Source organism: Bombina bombina, chromosome 2 (genome assembly GCF_027579735.1).
Source record: "Bombina bombina isolate aBomBom1 chromosome 2, aBomBom1.pri, whole genome shotgun sequence".
Taxonomy (NCBI): Eukaryota; Metazoa; Chordata; class Amphibia; order Anura; family Bombinatoridae; genus Bombina; species Bombina bombina.
In genome coordinates, this window is record NC_069500.1 from 915495952 (window position 1) to 915516550 (window position 20599).

General features: G+C 38.1%; 1 protein-coding gene across 2 annotated transcripts in view; it reads right to left on the reverse strand.

The window, feature by feature from the left end:
- RASSF6 (Ras association domain family member 6) overlaps positions 1–20599 on the reverse strand; it is a 118509-nt gene that overhangs the window by 43613 nt on the left and 54297 nt on the right. For both annotated transcript variants that reach the window (XM_053703316.1, XM_053703315.1), the window contains exon 2: positions 17734–17822. In XM_053703316.1, coding sequence (XP_053559291.1) covers positions 17734–17795 — 62 coding nt within the window. In that variant the 5' untranslated portion in view covers positions 17796–17822. The remainder of the gene's footprint in view (positions 1–17733; positions 17823–20599) is intronic.

The following is a 20599-nucleotide window of genomic DNA, read 5'->3' on the forward strand; positions in this document are numbered from 1 at the left end:
TAGAACGGCTTGCACTACCCCCTCATAAGCTCTATCCACTAAGCGTCATGATTTCTTACCTGACCAACCACACAATAGAATCTAGTTTGACTGACAAGTCCAGGTTTGACATGCGCATTGGGATTTGTAACACACCAACAACGATGTTACTAAGATTCTGTTACATTAGCTGAAATAGTTCATTATCACCATTTATACACATTATAGTTGCAACAAATCATTAGACCACTTAGGAATCAACTGATCTGCAAAGGTTTATTTGGGTATGTTTATTGATAACGATCAATTGTGGTAACAAATGCTTTGGGTGTTAATTTGAAAATGCTGCCACTTGAGAGGCTTTTGTATAAATATTAAATGGTGGGTTGTAATGTTGTTTTATATTTGTTTATACACTTTTTATATGCATATATTTGTATGTAGATGAATTATGTTGGTTACCAATAAGATATCAATAAGATGTATGTTTATTTATTTTAACATATGGTGGAGGATCAACTATGCCAATAGTGATGTGATTGGCCAATAGGGCACCACTTGTTATTTTGGCTCCTCCTGTCATCATGTGATACTGATTATTTTTAATTAGATGTATGGTATATATAGCAAGTGTTCCATAATGTTTTATGAAGCCTGATGAAACAGCTTAGTGCTGAGAAACGCGTTGTCTTTGTTTTTAATATTTTATTAAAGCAATTTTTTATCTTGAACACTTGCTACCATCTTTTTGTGATTTGTCCCTCTGGCTGAGAGGGTTTTTTTTTAGATTCCCTTGATCATTGCTGACTTCTGGATCTACATATCTGTCCTGCATGCCGAAGACTAAGTCTGGTGGGTGACTGCATTGATCCCATCCTGCTCCTATAGCATCAAAGGAGATGCTACAACTATTGTGAGTACCACTCCTTCTCTCACATTGATTCACCACTGTTCCAGCAATACTAGGCCATATAGGCACCTTTCTGTTTTTTCCTTGTCGTCTAGATACAGACACCACACTATTACGGGAAGTTGGTCTTCTGGGTGACTGTAATTGATCCCAGACTGCCTCTACAGCACTGACTGAGGTGCTTTCTCAAATGTGAGTTTACTCCTTATATACATACCAACCTGTTTTGGATCAAACAATATTGGGCCATGTGGCGCATCTGTTTTCTCTTGTTTTTTTTACTTGCACTGAGCAAAATCAAAGTCTTTTTGCGTTCAGTTTTGCCTTGAGAAGATTGCTGTTCTTTCATATACCCTAGTATTCTTTTATTAGAGCCTGTAAATCACTATGTAGTATTGTTTTTAATAAATAAAAACTTAGGTTAGCTGCAATATACAATTTGCTAAGGTAAGTTACAGTAAAACCAGGCACTATAAATAATCAAGCTAAAATACTATTTTTTTATTACAGTCACAAAACATTTAAAGGGTCTTAGAGCATGTAATCTTAAAACTATAGACCTAAAAACTACTGTGTGTTTAACCCCCCACAAAGGGGTTAAACATACAGTAGAAATGCTTCTCAAGGACCGCTGAGCACTGCTGGTTCCTATCGGAACCCAACACTGATTCAATTGACTCAGATGTGCAGCTAGTGTTGCTAATTGGATAAGCGTCAATTTCCACCCAAGACCAGCTGTGCTCGGTAGGTCTTGCGTGTGGGGTGGATAGTCATAAAATGTAATGCTCAGTTGCTCTAACGAATTAGAGCATATAATTATCTGGTTATTATGGCTCTTTATATTATTGCCCTTAAATTTAACATGGTGTGTAATACCTTTTTTAAATTGGCTTTGGCCTGTCAGCATCCCTTTTAAATGCAGTATATTTAATAAAATATGAAACTATATTTAAAGAGCACTACAACTATTTATTTTTTATTTAACTATGTGATATAGGGTTCATTCTACCAGAGTCAGATTACCTATTACGCATATTAGGCAATTGTAGCCTTCACGCTGCATAATTCACAGGATCCATGAGTTTGTGATTCTGAGATGAGCCAATGAGATGCCAAAAAAAGTCAGTTAATGAGGTATTAACAAGTCAATGATTGCTAGTTAATCCCATCACTGCCTCCCTTTATAAATAGCTTAGCAATTAGTTTGATAATGTTCTTATATTCAGTTAATAAGTTAAGTGAATGCATTGCTTTATATTTTAATGCATAACCCTTAATTCCTTTAGAAAGATAATTTGTCATAATTCTATAGAGCTCTGTAATACTTTTCTAAAGATCACTGGGTTGGTTAAAAGGTTTCCAAGACATATTAAATTCATATTTGACTAAAAAAGCAACAGAATTATTTGAATAACAAATTCTAACTCCTAAAAAACATAAATGCAAATATTACTGGGGGTTCCTTAAAGGGACATAATACTTATATGCTAAATCACTTGAAAGTGATGCAGTATCAGTGTAAAAAGCTGTCAAGAAAATATCACATGAGCATCTCTATGTAAAAAATGAATATATTTTACCTCAAACTTTCTTCAGTTCACAATAGTAAGTGCTCAATAAACAGTTATCCTTCAGTTACTGCTCTATTATCTATTTTGTTTCATTATCTTGGAATCCTTAGTTGAAAAGCATATCTAGGTAGGCTCATGATCAGCAATGCATACTGGGAGCTAGCTGCTGATTAGTGATTGCACGTAAATGCCTATTGTCATTGGGTCTCCATACAAAGGATACCAAGCAAATGAAGCAAATTAGATCATAGGGGGCCGATTTATCAATGTCTGGCGGACATGATACGCTGTAGCGTATCATGTCTGCCAGACATCGCTGAATGCCGACAGCATACACTGTCGGCATTTAACATTGCACAAGCAGTTCTGGTGAACTGCTTGTGCAATGCCGCCCCCTGCAGATTCGCAGTCGTTACAGGGAGTGTCAATCAACCTGATCGTAAGCGATCAGGCGGATTGATATCCGCTGCTTAAGAGGTGGCAGACGAGTAAAGGAGCAGCGGTCTTAAGACCGCTGCTTCTTAACTCCTCTTTCCGGCGAGCCTAAAGGCTCACGCAGAAACAGGGGTTGCCCTGTCAGGCCATGATAAATTGGCCCCTAGGAGTAAATTGGAAAGTTATTTTAAGTCACATGTTCTCTCTGAATTATGTGTGGGTGAGGACAGTTACCTATAATCCAGAAGTTTAAAACAAACAAATAAAAAAAAACGATTTTGCCTACACTGCATACTGGCAAATTCTCTGCCAGTAACAAAGATGGTGGTGACCAGTGGGGGTGAGGGAGGGTACAGACCTGTTTGAGAGGGATCAGGTATGGATCAGAGGTTGGGAGCTGTCAATGAGAGGGTAATCTCTACATTACATCTAAAATTAACCTTACAAGCTACCTTATTAACCCCTTCACTGTTGGAAATTTCAGACGTTTGTTACACAGCTGCAATTAGCGGCCTTCTAATTACCAAAATAACAGTGGCCATGCATGTTGCTATTTCTGAACAAAGGGGATCCCAGAGAAGCTTTTACAACCATTTGTCTTATTACTGCAGTAGTTGTGTATAAATAATTTCAGTGAGAAATCCAAAGTTTGTGAAAAAGTTAATACTTTTTTAAATATTATTGCATTTGGTGGCGAAACAGTGTCATGAAATATACCAAAATGGGCCTAGATCAGTACCTTGGGTTTTCTTCTAAAATATATATATATATATATATAGTTTTTATAAGTAAGCCAAAAAAACAAGGCTCTATTTCTGTTTCAATGGAGTGATAGCAAACATGCTAAAATTTATTTGGTCTTTTGGGCAAGTTTTTCTCTGAAATTCCTGGGCCTTAAGGGGTTAAAGTCCCTTTACAATAGGATCTGGTTCCTGAGGAAATTTTGAGGTAAAATAGCTTTTTTTTACATAGAGATGTTCAGGTGATCTTTTCTAGTCAGCTTTTTACAGCTATGTTGCATCACTTTCAAGTGCTTCAATATTTGGGTTTCATGTCCCTTTAATTGAGAAACAAGACTCCTCTAACCAGACTAGTGCAATTTAATATTGTGTTAGTGATTACAGACAACTAACTTGCTATTTTTTTTTTTTTTTAGTGTTTTTAAAACTTATTTGTTTAACGTGTCTTGGAAGGTTGTGAAAATCACATTTTTGAAACTTGATGCAACATTTTGGCCATCTTCCCAGACATTTGACAAGTATATTTCCTGGAGGCAAAATTCTAACATTGTTTAGTATTCAAAAAAAATATGCACAAGTACCCATTTTCATTTGGACTGAAAAAACAATACACATTTTTTATTTATAAACGTAATAAAGTATAAAGTAGCCTATTAGACTCAAATATTCTGTAAAATATTGACAAATGACAGCTTAAAACACTGTTAAGCTGTTAAAAATATTGGTTGCACAGTTAATGTATTACAATAAGTTTCCACCATCCTATCCTGTTGGTAAGCTAAACATAGCAACTACAGGCTTCAAAACATAATGCAGAATATAATGCGTCCTATGAGGAATAGTTGTAAATTTAGTGGGGTGTTTTATTTATTTTATGGGGCATGTAGTTTAGTGTTAGGTATAATGGTGGGGGTTTTTATTTTGCATACTGTAGTTTATTTATTTTTGTAACGGTTTTAAATTAGATTTTAATTGTAACTTAGGTGGTTATTTTTTGTAACTTGGTTTTGAATTACATTTTAATTGTAACTTAGGTGGTTTCGTTTAGAGCAGGTTTACGTGTTAGGCTAGTTTGTGTTTAGGGTATGTGGCGGCATAGGGGTTAATAGCATAATACTTGCGGTGGGTATATGACGGCATAGGGGTTTATAGTTAGAGACGATGGGGTCGATTTAAGAAAGTGCGAGTGGACATGATACGATGTAGCGTATCATGTCGGCCCCACCGATAAATGCCGACAGCATACGCTGTTGGCATTTATCATTGCACAAGCAGTTCTTGTGAAATGCTTGTGCAATGCCACCCCCTGCAGATTCGCGGCCAATCGGCCGCTAGCAGGGGGTGTCAATCAGTCCGATCGTATAGGATTGTGCGGATTGATGTCCGCAGCCTCAGTGCAGGCGGATAGGTTACAGAACAGCAGCGGTCTTTAGACCGCTGCTTCATAACTGCTGTTTCCGGCTCAGAAACAGGGGCATCAAGCTCAATTTGGAGCTTGATAATTCGGCCCCATAGTGGTTAATAGTTTATTGCGGTGGGTATGTGGAGGCTTAGGGGTTTATAGTTACTTTATTGTGGTGAGTATATGGTGGCATAGGGGTTTATAATTAGAGACATAGGGGTTAATAGTTTATCGTGGTGGGTATGTGGCGGCATAGGGATTTATATTTAGGGACATAGTGATTAATACTTAATTTATTGCGGCATAGGGGTTATTAGTTAGATATTAGCGGTGGGTATGTGGCGGCATAGGGGTTAATAGTTAGATACTAGCAGTGGGTATGTGGCGGCATAGGAGTTAATAGTTTGCGACTTAAGGTGGGTATGTGGCAGCATAGGAGTTAATAGTTAGCAACTTGCGGTAGGTATGTGGCGGTTTAGATGTTTATTATTTTATTGTTAGTTTGCAATCATGGGGTACTTCGGTTTAGGGGTATTTGGATTAGTGGTTAGGCAGACGGCAGTTATATTCAAGCAATCCTATGTTGAAAACCTGGAATATTCCGACAGCTCGCTCAACATAGCCTTAGAGAGTTTAAGGTTCAGCACGCTTTATTATTTACTTTTATTGATGAATGAAACCAGACGGTCTGTTTGCTACTAGGCAATAGGCCCAGCACTGTTTAAATGTTAAATAAGTGTTTCCTTAGTGACATCTCACAATTGTGCTAGACTTCCATTGTTTGCCTTTGTTTTTAATGTACACAGTGAGTCATACTTCATTAAGCAATCTTGCCTTGTATTTTAGCAACATTTCAATACCCAGCAACTCATCAAAAAATAGATAAACTGTATCCTTCTTGGTATATTTTAAATATTTTAAAGTTTTATAGCTCCAAAATTCAGTTATATTTCTAATTACTTGCACTCTCTCTGTTTTGCTCATTATGCAAAGCCAACAAAGCATGACTCTTGTTTATTCCCATGATTCATCACTCAGCATGTTGTGGGAGGAGAATGCAGCGCTGTGTATCAACACTTTCTTCATGCAGAGCGGCTGTCACATGACATGGCAGTGTTGTACGGAAGTGATTGCAGAAATAAGGGAGATCTGTGAGAGGTAGGGACAGGTAATTTATCAGACCTTCTGTCTCCTCTCTGATAACACTTAGAAGAATATGTGTCCAAAAAAGTCCAATAAAATCCAGTTTTACAATAAGGGGATCAATTTCATCTTGGGAATCGGGATACAAGAGAGAACCGTTGGAAATACTGTATAACTTATTAATAAAGATAATACCTTCTTTTTTTTTTAGAACATATATGAGTAAAACTAATAATTAACGGCTAGATTTAGAGTTTGGCGTTAGCCGTCAAAACCAGTGTTAGAGGCTCCTAACGCTGGTTTTGGCCGCCCGCTGGTATTTGGAGTCAGTCAGGAAAGGGTCTAACGCTCACTTTGCAGCCGCGACTTTTCCATACCGCAGATCCCCCTACGCCATTTGCGTATCCTATCTTTTCAATGGGATCTTTCTAACGCCGGTATTTAGAGTCTTGGCTGAAGTGAGCGTTAGAAATCTAACGACAAAACTCAAGCCGCAAAAAAAAGTCAGTAGTTAAGAGCTTTCTGGGCTAACGCCGGTTCATAAAGCTCTTAACTACTGTGCTCTAAAGTACACTAACACCCATAAACTACCTATATACCCCTAAACCGAGGCCCCCCCCACATCGCCGCCACTCTATTAAAAAATGTTAACCCCTAATCTGCCGACCGCACACCGCTGCCAACTACGTTATACTTATGTACCCCTAATCTGCTGCCCCTAACACCGCCGACCCCTATATTATATTTATTAACCCCTAATCTGCCCCCCACAACGTCGCCGCCAGCTACCTACAATAATTAACCCCTAATCTGCCGACCGCACCTCACCGCTACTATAATAAAGTTATTAACCCCTAATCCGCCTCACTCCCGCCTCAATAACCCTATAAGAAACAGTATTAACCTCTAATCTGCCCTCCCTAACATCGCCGACACCTAACTTCAATTATTAACCCCTAATCTGCCGACCAGACCTCACCGCTACTCTAATAAATGTATTAACCCCTAAAGCTAAGTCTAACCCTAACCCTAACACCCCCCTAAGTTAAATATAATTTTTATCTAACGAAATAAATTAACTCTTATTAAATAAATTATTCCTATTTAAAGCTAAATACTTACCTGTAAAATAAACCCTAATATAGCTACAATATAAATTATAATTACATTGTAGCTATTTTAGGATTTATTTTTATTTTACAGGCAACTTTGTATTTATTTTAACCAGGTACAATAGCTATTAAATAGTTATTAACTATTTAATAGTTATCTAGTTAAAATAATTACAAAATTACCTGTAAAATAAATCCTAACCTAAGTTACAATTAAACCTAACACTACACTATCAATAAATTAATTAAATAAAATACCTACAAATAAATACAATTAAATAAACTAACTAAAGTACAAAAAATAAAAAAAGCTAAGTTACAAAAAATAAAAAAATTAATTACAAACATAATAAAAATATTACAACAATTTTAAGCTAATTACACCTACTCTAAGCCCCCTAATAAAATAACAAAGCCCCCCAAAATAAAAAAATGCCCTACCCTATTCTAAAATTAAAATAGAAAAGCTCTTTTACCTTACCAGCCCTTAAAAGGACCTTTTGTGGGGCATACCCCAAAGAATTCAGCTCTTTTGCCTGTAAAAAAAAACATACAATACCCCCCCCAACATTACAACCCACCACCCACATACCCCTAATCTAACCCAAACCCCCCTTAAATAAACCTAACACTAAGCCCCTGAAGATCTTCCTACCTTGTCTTCACCATGCCAGGTATCACCGATCGCTCCAGGCTCCAAAGTCTTCATCCAAGCTCAAGCGGGGGCTGGAGATCCATCATCCGGATGAAGAGGTCCATCATCGGGCTGAAGTCTTCATCCAAGCCCAAGCGGGGGCTGGAGATCCATCATCCGGCTGAAGAGGTCCATCATGGGGCTGAAGTCTTCATCCAAGCCCAAGCGGGGACTGGAGATCCATCATCCGGCTGAAGTCTTCTATCAAGCGGCGGCTGAAGAGGTCCAGAAGAGGCTCCAAAGTCTTCATCCTATCCGGGCAGAAGAGTAGATCCGGATCGGCAACCATCTTCTTCCAAGCGGTGACAAGCGGCTCCATCTTGAAGACCTCCTCTTCTTCCGACGTCCTAAGTCCAAATGAAGCTTCCTTTAAATGACGTCATCCAAGATGGCGTCCCTTGAATTCCGATTGGCTGATAGGATTCTATCAGCCAATCGGAATTAAGGTAGGGAAAATCTGATTGGCTGATTGAATCAGCCAATCAGATTGAGCTCGCATTCTATTGGCTGTTCCGATCAGCCAATAGAATGCGAGCTCAATCTGATTGGCTGATTGGATCAGCCAATCGGATTGAACTTGAATCTGATTGGCTGATTCCATCGGCAGATTAGGGGTTAAAAAAAATATGCAGGGGTAAGCGATAGCGGGGGCGGCAGATTAGGGGTTAATAAGTGTAAGGCTAGGGGTGTTTAGAATCGGGGTACATGTTAGGGTGTTAGGTGCAGACGTAGGAAGTGTTTCCCCATAGGAAACAATGGGGCCGCGTAAGAAGCCGAACGCTGCTTTTTTGCAGGTGTTAGTTTTTTTTTCAGCTCAAACAGCCCCATTGTTTTCTATGGGGGAATCGTGCACAAGCACGTTTTTGAAGCTGGCCGCGTCCGTAAGCACCGCTGGTATTGAGAGTTGCAGTGGCGGTAAATTATGCTATACGCTCCCTTTTTGGAGCCTAACGCAGCCCTTCTGTGAACTCTAAATACCAGCGGTATTTGAAAGGTGCGGCCAGAAAAAAGCATGCGTAGCTAACGCACCCCTTTGGCCGCAAAACTCCAAATCTAGGCCTAAGTGTTCATTCCGGCAGCAATAAGATTACTGATGAACTGCGCAAGTGCTAAACTAATTACATGGCTGTCAATAAATTAGAGCTGAGTGTCTTTTGAGCCATTTTGCGCATGCAAACATGAACACGCTATTAAATATTCATAGCACTCATTAAAATATGTGCAATGATTGGATAATAGCTTTTCAGCATTTCAATGACTGCGTGCAGGGGCTGTCTTCAATTACAAGACAATGGAATGATGCGGCATGAGAAACAGTGGAGAAAGTTGGTAACTATTAATTTTTAAAAGGTTTGACTCCTCTAAAGTATAATTAAATAGTAATATAAATCAGATAATGTTTTGGAAGAACCATTATTTTTTTGACCCTATAAGGGCTTGCATACAGTGGGAATACATGGAAATGATAATCTCTCTATTTGGGCCTGAGCAATTCTTCTCATACTTTCCAGTACAGTGCCCATAACTAAAGCATCTACAGCTAGGGATGGGTGAATGTTTTGAAAAATTCAAAATATAAAATATAAAACGAATTTCTATACGTTTGTTCGAATCGAATTTCAAATATTTTTTTTTTTTGTAAACAATTTTTTTATTGAGATTATTGGCTAATACAACATATATGAATATTGTTCATTGACATCAACACATAATACACAAAGTACATGGAATATGAGGGTGGATAACAGAGATAATAAAAATTATAGGACCTGTTTGTAGACTTATTATAAATGCAACAGAGAACACAATTATACCTCTTGGGATGTATCTCTCTAGGACATTGTATATAAGAAAGTAGAAGGTAATCTGTGTAGAAGTGAGCAATGGTCATATCCTTCGAAGTATACAAGAGAGGATTTTTTTTTTTGTTTTTTTTTTGTTTAAATTGTAAAGTTTCTAAGTCTTACATTTCTTGACTGTTGGTCATCTTAGAGCTCCACCAATGAATATGTGAATGAACTTAATAGTACGCCATCTCATTTTTTAATAGGGGAGAGGTGTAGTATGAAATAGTATGATGAAAGAGGAGAAAAACATAAGGGATAGTCAGCAGACAAGAGCTGCTATGATAATAGGGAGAAAGGGGGGGGGGGGGGACATGTCCAGGGGTATATTGCTACAATAAAAGTAATAAATATAAGCTGGTAGAATATTTCTAAAGGTGCTTGAGAAGAGACGGTTCTATGAGATTGTCAAATGAAAGGAAAACTATGTGTATAATTAATAATGTGGGATGGGTAACTATATAGTATCTGAAAATAGGGGGTAAGGATGCGTGATATAATGAGAAAGTATTACCTGGAACCTGTTGGATATGTAACTATTAATAAAAAGCTGTGTGAGAAATGAGAGCTGCCACCAATTTAATACTGTACATGGGTTTGATATTAGCGTAGACTGCTGATAGTTATAGACATACACCAGTAGAACCAAAGTTATAGGGCTATCAGGACTGCCACACAAAAAGAAAGGAAAAGGAACATAGACTGAGGTGTCAGCGTCCCTTACATGGTAAATGAAAGAGTGAGACAACCCAGATATCCCTTGTGGTATGAAAAAAAAAAAAAAAAAAAAAAAGAAAGTTGGTTTCACATGCGTGACTAGATCTCTGAATATCGTGTACTATTGGGTCTGTCTCCCAGGTGGTAGTAAAAGAACAATCCCTTGCATTATGATATGTTATTGTGGCCAAACAACTTAGCAGGAAGAATGAAGAAAAGTATCACTAGCGCAGGAGGAGGTCCACTCCAATGAACCAGCATGTGCGTAACTTCTAACATATAAACATCTTAGAGAATGAAATAACAGTTAGTGAAGCATATGAGATATCCCACTGGAGCGGATTGCTCAAAACACAGCAGTATACAATACAGCCAATGGGTACAGTGATTAGCTTAGTACATTGAAAACATAGATATGAAATAATGAGGATGAGTGAACACATGGTGAGGGACCCCTCAGAGTACAAAGGGTTATGTAAAGTAAACTCCTGTAACAAGGGGTTGATCACTGAAATATTGCTCACAGCTGACTTGGTGTAAACATCTACACATAAAGGAGTCATTGTTAATGTAGCTTCTCTAATAATTTACTGTGGCTTTAAGAGTAACAGAGACCGTGTCAGTTAAACACATATAGTATAAGTATGTCTTAAGCTAAAATAACGTTAGGAAGGCTGGGCAGCTTGTGTATATTTGTTAGCTCTGACACTATCATTCTAACTGTGTATCCTACTATTAATAACTCTACCATGTGGATTTTGTGATAAAATATGGGAACATATATGTTAATAAATCTAATCTCTAGAGAAACTTAAGAAGCTTAAGGGACATAACACATATCCCCAAAGAAGCATAACTTCAACCTTAGAAACAGTGCTAGTTTAAGTCCAACAGTGTATAGGGTTATATAGCTCACGTCTTTTAAATTTGAGGGAGCTTTAACTGTAAGCAGAAGGGAACATTGTAGAGGTTGTGAATACAGTACCAAATGTTCCTAGCTGCAATTCAATGGTCTAGCCAACACCAGTTCTTTTCAGGTATGTGCAGCATCGAACAGAGGACAGTCTTCCTGGGAACCAAAAAATTGCAGGGGGTGAAGGCCTTGATCCGCCTAGAAGAGAGAGAATGGTGCTTCCAAAAAAGTCTCTACTGCTCTGGAAATAAGAGTCAGTCAGACCCATCTGCGACTCGGTTATTGCACTCATTAGGGTCGCTGACATTTTGCGAGCTGTGAATTGCAGCGCTATAGGGCTTGCGCCCGGCCAACTTTTGTTTGGGGACCGGGGTTCATACTGCATGGCAGTAGGGGCATCAGGAATGGTTTCTATTGTAGATGGAGGTATTGTGGTGCTCCCATAGGCTCTGGGTTGTAGGTATGGTTCTGCCGATGCGTTCCTCTGTTGTGCCAGTGCTGCCCCTGAGACTGTCCAATTTCTAGAGCTCTCTGAGATGCGGTCATCTCCAGGAGAAACTGCCGAGTGATCAGGAAGTGGCTCAACCGGGACTGGGGCCACTGCTCTCACCAGATGCTGGGTCGTCGGCATGATCTCCAAGGTATGGGACAGATGTGGGTGTAAAATACCGCCAGTATAGCTTGGGTCAGCAGCATGGGTTTGTGAGCTTAGGGCCGCGATCTCTTGCTTGAGGGTGTAGAATTGTAAATCCATGCGCATGCAGAGGCCCTCAATGGCGTCCTTGATTGTCGCTGGCATAGCGATGATCATCTCTGGAAAAAGAAAGGGTATAAGTGTATGACGCTCAGAAGGCACTTATTTATTCCTGCCCTGCGATGTTATCTGCAAAACCCCAGGTAAGGTAGGAGGGAGCCGTTGGTATAAAGAAAAAAGGATAGGCTGCGGCAGCTATTGTTATCAGTCCATATTAAAGCTCTTCGCAGAGTTATTTGTATAATATTGATAACAGTCAGCTCAGTGGATGATAGCACCTCTTGTACTCTGTGCAAAGGAGAGAAATGGCTCTTCTATATCGAGATAACCGTTGATTTTATTAGAAGAAGTAAGGAGCTCCCATTTTTCCGTGCTAGCCTGGCTGTTGCCTGGACACGCCCCGAATTTCAAATGTTTATATATCATTCTAACATTCTATTTTTGAATTTTTGTTTTCAAATTTTTCAATAATATTTGAAAATATTCGTTTGAATAATAGAATGTTTATCTATATATTTTATATCACATTCAATTTCGAAATGTAAAATTCGAATTCGAAACAGTATTTTTAGTCTACAACTGTGTTTTATAAATGTAATATTTGAATTAGAATGTTCCTAATAAATCAAATATACACATTTGATTTTCAAATGTGTATATTCGATGTATTATGCACATTCAAATTTGAAAGTGATATTCGAAATCTGTAAATAACATTTGATTATAGAATTTTTAAGAATAGCATTTCTTATCAACATTCGATTATGTAAATCGAATTTCTATAATAACATTCATTCTAGCATTCATATTCGAATATAAACACATTCGCCCATCCCTAGTTACAGCTATGAGGACAGACTTCCGGTAATTATTTTAACAATATATAAAGCAATATCAAATTTGAATGTGGGGTGGTGGGCTAACTGTGATATGACAACGGTTACTTGGAGGGGGCAGAAATCATATTTTGTATAAGGACTTAACCCCTTGTCACAGGGTCTGTGAATACTCCAAGATGTCAGCATCCCGTATAAAGGGGTGCAACACCAGTAAGAGGTTAACCCCATAACCCAAAATCACATATATATTTATACGTCATGCAGTATGAAGCCCATCGTACCTCAAAACATATATATGATGCTGCTTTTACTGAGCTGCAGGCTCCAGTTCCATATGAAGGCAGATGCCAGTTATTATAGATAGTGACACTCCTTGTGCCGATAGTACAGAGGTGGAGGGGGAGGAAGAAGGAGGGGAAGAGGCTGGACCCTAAGCTACAGAAAAAGCTTGGAAGGGCGAGGGAGGGATGGGGACACAGCACTACAGAAAAATGGGGAATCAGGTGGGGGGACCCTACAGTTGGATAGCAAAGAAGGGGGGGGTGGGGGAACCGCTTCACTACAGTAAAAAATAAAAATGAATAAATAATAAAAATATACAAATATCAGTGCAAACTGGGTACTGGCAGAAAGCTGCCAGTACCTAAGATAGCAGACACTATTTGGATGCGGGAGGGTTATAGAGCTGTAAGGGAGGGATCAGGGAGGTGGGAGGGTAAGGGGGGATCATACACTGCATAAAATACATAGTTTTAAAAAAAAAGAAGCTCTAAAACTTCATACTGGCAGACTGTTAGCCAGTACCTAAGATGGTGGTGAATGAGTGTGGGTGGAGGGGGGAGAGCTGTTTGGGAGGGATCAGGGAGGTGGGCAGTGTCACATGGGAGGGTAATCGTTACACTAGAATACTATAATCCTTACCAACTAACTAATTAAGCTCTTTACTTCCTGGAATTTCAAAAGCATGGTGCCCAGATGCAATTAGCGGCCTTCTAATTACCAAAAACAAATTTTCAAAGCTATACATGTCTACTATTTCTGAACAAGGGGGCTCCCAGAGAAGCTTTTACCATCTGCAATGAAAAAGGGGTCCAATGGCACTACCAAAGTGTCTGTGTGACTGAACCCTATATATAATGGTAGCCTTTCGGCTTATGAAATCGCAGGGTGGGGGTGCTGTGTATTGGATTTACTAGAAAAGTAGAAAAATGGAGAAGACTATTTAAGAATACACATAAAAGCACTCGCTGCAGACACCTGTTTGAATCACAATATATGGAAACTACAGGGATAAGAAGGTGGGTCGCCATCAATTACATTAAAATATAACTTTTATTGAAAACGCATAAAAATAAAAAGTTAAAAACCTGGGATGTGCAATTAAAACAAACAACTAGAGAGAGCTGTGACGACACTATGGATAAGTAGATTATGGAGAGGGTGTACAAATAAGGCTGCTAACTATAATAAACAGATGGAAATACCAGTGTGATTGGTGCAAACATCCAATTATTTTCGTGCAAATAAGTAGTAGCTGATCCTCTGCTTACAGTGGCTGTGTTGCTTGCTTATTAGCTTTTCACCTTGTGTTAAGTAATTACAGCCAAGTATCAGAGGTAGCTCACAAACTGTCAACTGTATTCAGTAAATATGCTTAGATTATCAACTGTTCCGGCATGAAAAGTCAACCAGATACTATTCTCTATTGAGAGCGATGATTATATTGCAGGCAGGTGTGCCATAAAATCACTAGTATTTCAGTATGCAACAATTGTGGCATGTATAAGGGAGTATCAACTGAATAGCAATCACAGTGTTACTTATGTTAAAGTGACAGTCAAGTCCAAAAAAAACTTTCACGTTTCAAAGAGGGCATGTAATTTTTAACAACTTTCCAATTTACTTTTATCACCAATTTTGCTTTGTTCTCTTGGTATTCTTAGTTGAAAGCTAAACCTAGGAAGGCTCATATGATAATTTCTAAGCCCTTGAAGACCGCCTCTAACCACATGCTTTTTTATTTGCTTTTCACAACAGGGGAGAGCTAGTTCATGTGAGCCATATAGATAACATTGTGATCACGCCCGTGGCTTGTGGTAGACACTGCACTAATTGGCTAAAATGAACGTCAATAGATAATAAATAAAATGTCATGTGATCAGGGGCTGTCTGCAGAGGCTTAAAAACAAGGTAATCACAGAGATAAAAAGTATATTAATATAACAGTGTTGGCTGTGCAAAACTGGAGAATGGGTAATAAAGGGATTATCTATCTTTTTAAACAATAAAAATTCTGGTGTTGACTGTCCCTTTAACATGTATCATGGAGTCATAATAAATGAGTATCAAAATCACTAACTAATCTGTTATATAGATCAGCCTGGCTTCCTACAAGTTGAAAAACAGATAGGATTATAACATTGAGCACATGCACGTGAAGTGACCTAGGAGTGAGCACTGATTGGCTAAAATGCAAGTCTGTCAAAAGAACTGAAATAAGGGGGCAGTCAGCAGAAGCTTAGATACAATGTAATTACAGAGGTAAAACATGTATTATTATAACTTTTAAGATAAGAGGCAGCCTTCAAGGGCTTAGAAATTAGCATATGAGCCTACCTAGGTTTAGTTTTCAACTAAGAATACCAAGATAACACAGCAAATTTGATGATAAAAGTAAATTGGAAAGTTGTTTAAAATGACATGCCCTATCTGAATCGTGGAAGTTTAATTTTGACTAGACTGTCCCTTTAGAAGTGTAAAATGCTTTATTTGAATCATGCAAATTTAATTTTGACTTTCCTATCACTTTAAAGCAGAAGAATAGCTTTGATGAGAGCTTCAGGTACAGGAGGAAAAAACAATAGCTTAGTGAATAGTAACCATAGTGTTGTAGTAATGTCCAGCAATTTAATGTCCCTTTAATTTTAAAGTAGCATGTTTACTTATGTTGCTAGTTGTTTAGAATTCTTTGCAAAATGCTTCAGTATATACTCCACTTCTATCAATACCATTCAAGAATAAATCATATAAATAATAACAAATATTTGGCATAAAACATAATTTAAAATACTGTAATTAACAACAGTGAAAACACTGACTTTACATGTTTTACTCACTAGGAATGTATTATTTTATTTAGAGAAAGCGGTTGCCTCAGTTTGAATATATATTTTACTGGGCAATGACAGCTGTTTACATTACTAGAACTGTTATGGTTAAAGGGACAGTCTAGACCCAATACATAATTTTGATTACTTATTGTTACATACCAGAGAAGCATCCTGCTATTGGTCCCACATCTATAAGCTTATAAGTACATGAAACATTTAACTATTCATTGTTTGTTAGGAGTCAAAAATGGCCGCCAAGCTCTATGCCCACCTATTGTATATTTTGTTATGTTAAATTTCTCCAATTATGAATAACTCTTAAACACGTCTCTTGTAATATGTGCGACAATTTTGTAACTCTGCTATGCTCAAGAAACCTGCATACTTCTAAGCCTATCTAGGTGTGTTTTCCGGGAGAGCGACTACTTTAAACAAAGTATAAAAGAGAGCAAAGAAAATATAATGAAAGAAGAAAACTATTATTTTTTTTCATTGTATGCTAGATATGTGCATTTGTGCACATTGTTTTGTAACTAATCAAGAAGAAGGCGACAGCGTTTGGCTCTTTTCGCAGCTGCATTTATTCTTGTGACTGTGCAACACACTGAGATCTGGGTTTGCACAGATCTTAGTGTGTTGCACTTTCACAAGAATAAATGCAGCTACGAAAAAGACCCAAACGCTGCTTGTGGCCTCCTTCTTCCTTGTTACGGCACAAATGCGCATATCTGAACCAGGCAAGTTTAAATTTAATTCCAAGTCCGTTTAAAGGCCATTTAGAAACATTTATGAAATGACTGAAATGTGTTATGAATAAAATATGAACTTGAGACGACTTGAGAGAAAGTGATACCTTTGCATGTTAAAATTCAGTTAGAAGTAGTATTTTATTGTTTAGCATATACAGTGGTCAGGTCCAGTACAATATATGTTATACAACACACCTGACTGTAGCTGATATGAGCTGATATGATGTCTGATGAGTGCATATAGCTAGCAGGGGTTTTAGGACATGGATTGATCTAAAATGGGTAAGTAAAATTAGCAGATTCAGGGCAAAGCACTGTGGTTATCTAATATGCTTATAAATTACAGCTGCCAACTCTCATTGCACAAATTATATTTAATATTCAAATTTGTATAACACTTAGGGGCCGATTTATCAAGCTCTGTATGGAGCGTATGCTGTCGGCATTTATCGATGTGCAGCAGACATGATACGCTACATCGTATCATGTCCGCTCGCACATTAATAAATTGACCCCTTAGCATTTACAATATATCATCAGTGCTGCCAGTTCAAATAGGCTGAGTCACTCACAAGGTTTTGTATCTATAAATATGCACCAGGTACAAATGCAAATATATATCTCCCTTTTTGCAATGTAAATGATTAAACAAAATTATGTGAACATTTTAGAACTGCATAAGATTCAAGAAAGATGTTGATAATATGAATGTTAAATATATGAATCCTTTGTAAGTAAGGAATTCATATAAATCCGATTTTTAATTCAATAGGTCTTGTGTCTTTTATGTTACCTCTTATAAAGTTTAATTAAAACCTTACCTTGTAATATACTTTTTTTCATTAATAAAAACCCAAGATGGTTGGTGAGAATTATTTGCCATATTTATCAGTCCAGGTCAGCTGCAACGCTGCATGAAGAAAATACAATGATTAATTTCTTTACAAGATTCTGAGCTATTTCACAATTAAAGGGACAGTAAAGTCAAATATTAAAGGGACATGAAACCTAAATTTTTATTTCATAATTCAGACAGGAGCACACAGTTAAAAAAAAAAAAGTTTCAGTTTACTTCTATTATCAAACATAATATACTTTGTTAAAGAGATACCTAGGTAGGTAGCGTTCACATGTCTGGAGCACTACATAGCAGGAAACTGGATATAGTGCTGCAGACACATGCACGCTCCTAAGCATACCTACTTGCTTTTCAATAAAGGATACGAAGAAGAAAAATTGATAATAAAAAGAGATTGCAAAGTCAGTAAAATGTTTCACTCTATCTGAATCACAAAAGAAGAATTTGGATATTTTATGTCCTTTTATCTTTCATGGTTTGGATTTAGCAGGTAATTTTAAACATTTTTTTATTTACTTATAATATTAAATCTGCTTTGTTCTCTTGATATCCTTCAATGAATAGTAAACTGAGGGTCAGTGATAAGAACCATCCTAGGTTTACTGTTCATGTCCAACAAAGGATGTGCCTATACTGAAAAAAACAAACCTTTTTGTATAAGCCGTGCTCATCAGCAAGTGAACAATCAGGCTTTAAGCCCCCTCGCATTTCCTGTAAGCTTTAAAATAAAAAAATAAAAACTTTAATTCAACCTCAAAAATTGTCATAATAGATATACTGCATATATTGTTAATGTGTTTAAATAGTGATCTTTCATATTCCACCTACGTGTAAGATTTAGCACATATGTATATTCAGCTCCCACAGGTTGTGTGATAGAATATTACCTGTGTTAATTAAGGACAGTAAAGTAATCAAAACTTTAACAAAATAATAAAAATAAAAAAATGAAATTAAATAAAAACCAACTAAGGTTAAATACATTAGAAAATCAAAGTTTTGGAAAAGACACTAGAAATGTTGCAAGGTATTGATATAAAATTACCTGTTGAAATAAAATGAAGATCTAAGCCACTTAAAGGGACAATAAACCCAAATTTTTTCTTTCATGGTTCAGACAGAGAATATAATTTTAAACAACATATCAATTTACTTCTATTATATAATTTGCTTCATTGTTTAGATATCCTTGGTTAACGAAATAGCAATGCACATGGGTGAGCCAATCACATGAGGCAAATATGTGCAGCCACCAATCAGAAGCTATTGAGCCTATCTAGATATGCTTTTCGTGAAATAATATCAAGAGAATGAAGCAAATTAGATAATAGAAGTAAATTAGAAAGTTGTTTAAAATGGCATTCTCTATCTGAATCATGAAAGAAAAAAATTGGGTTTAATGTCCCTTTAACCCCTTAACGACCGAGGACGTGCAGGGTACGTCCTCTAAAGGATGTCAGTTAACGACCAAGGACGTACCCTGCACGTCCTCGGTGTGGAAAGCAGCTGGAAGCGATCCTGCTCGCTTCCAGCTGCTTTCCGGTTATTGCAGCGATGCCTCGATATCGAGGCATCCTGCAATAACACTGTCTGGCCATCCGATGCAGAGAGAGCCACTCTGTGGCCCTCTCTGCACCGGACATCGATGGCCGGTATCGTTGGTGGGTGGGAGCCGACTTGGGAGGCGGGTGGGCGGCCATCGATGAGATGTGTAAGGTGGAGGGGGGCGGGATCGGAAGCGGAGCCGACGGGGGCGCGCACGGGGGTGGCGGGCGGGCGCGTGCACAGGGCGGGAGCGGGTGGGAACCGCTACACTACAGAAAAAAAGTTAAAAGAAAAGTTAAAAAAAATGAAATAAACTTTTTTTTTTTTAAGCATCTAAGGGATCTGGAAGGGGTGGGGGGTTGGTCTTGGGGGGGGGGGGGGGGGGGAAAGCTACACTACAGAAAAGGGACATTTTTTAAAAAAAAAAAAAGCATTTTTTTCACTAAACTGGGTACTGGCAGACAGCTGCCAGTACCCAAGATGGCGCACATTAAGTCAGAGGGGGAGGGTTAGAGAGCTGTTTGGTGGGGGATCAGTGAGGTTGGGGGCTAAGGGGGATCCCTACACAGAAGCATATGTAAATATGCTAACAAAAAATGCACAAAAAAGCCCAAATATATCTTTTATTTTAGTACTGGCAGAGTTTCTGCCAGTACTTAAGATGGCGGGGACATTTGTGGGGTAGGGGAGGGAAGAGAGATGTTTGGGAGGGATCAGGGGGTCTGATGTTTCAGATGGGAGGCTGATCTTTACACTAAAGCTAAAATTAACCCTGCAAGCTCCCTACAAGCTACCTAATTAACCCCTTCACTGCTAGCCATAATACACGTGTGATGCGCAGCGCCATTTAGCAGCATTCTAATTACCAAAAAGCAACGCCAAAGTCATATATGTCTGCTATTTCTGAACAAAGGGGATCCCAGAGAAGCATTTACAACCATTTGTGCCATAATTGCACAAGCTGTTTGTAAATTATTTCAGTGAGAAACCTAAAATTGTGAAAAATTTTACGTTTTTTTTTATTTGATCGCATTTGGCGGTGAAATGGTGGCATGAAATATACCAAAATGGGCCTAGATCAATACTTGGGGTTGTCTACTACACTACACTAAAGCTAAAAATTACCCCAAAAAGCTCCTTACATGCTCCCTAATTAACCCCTTCACTGCTGGGCATAATACACGTGTGGTGCGCAGTGGCATTTAGCGGCCTTCTAATTACCAAAAAGCAATGCCAAAGCCATATATGTCTGCTATTTCTGAACAAAGGGGATTCCAGAGAAG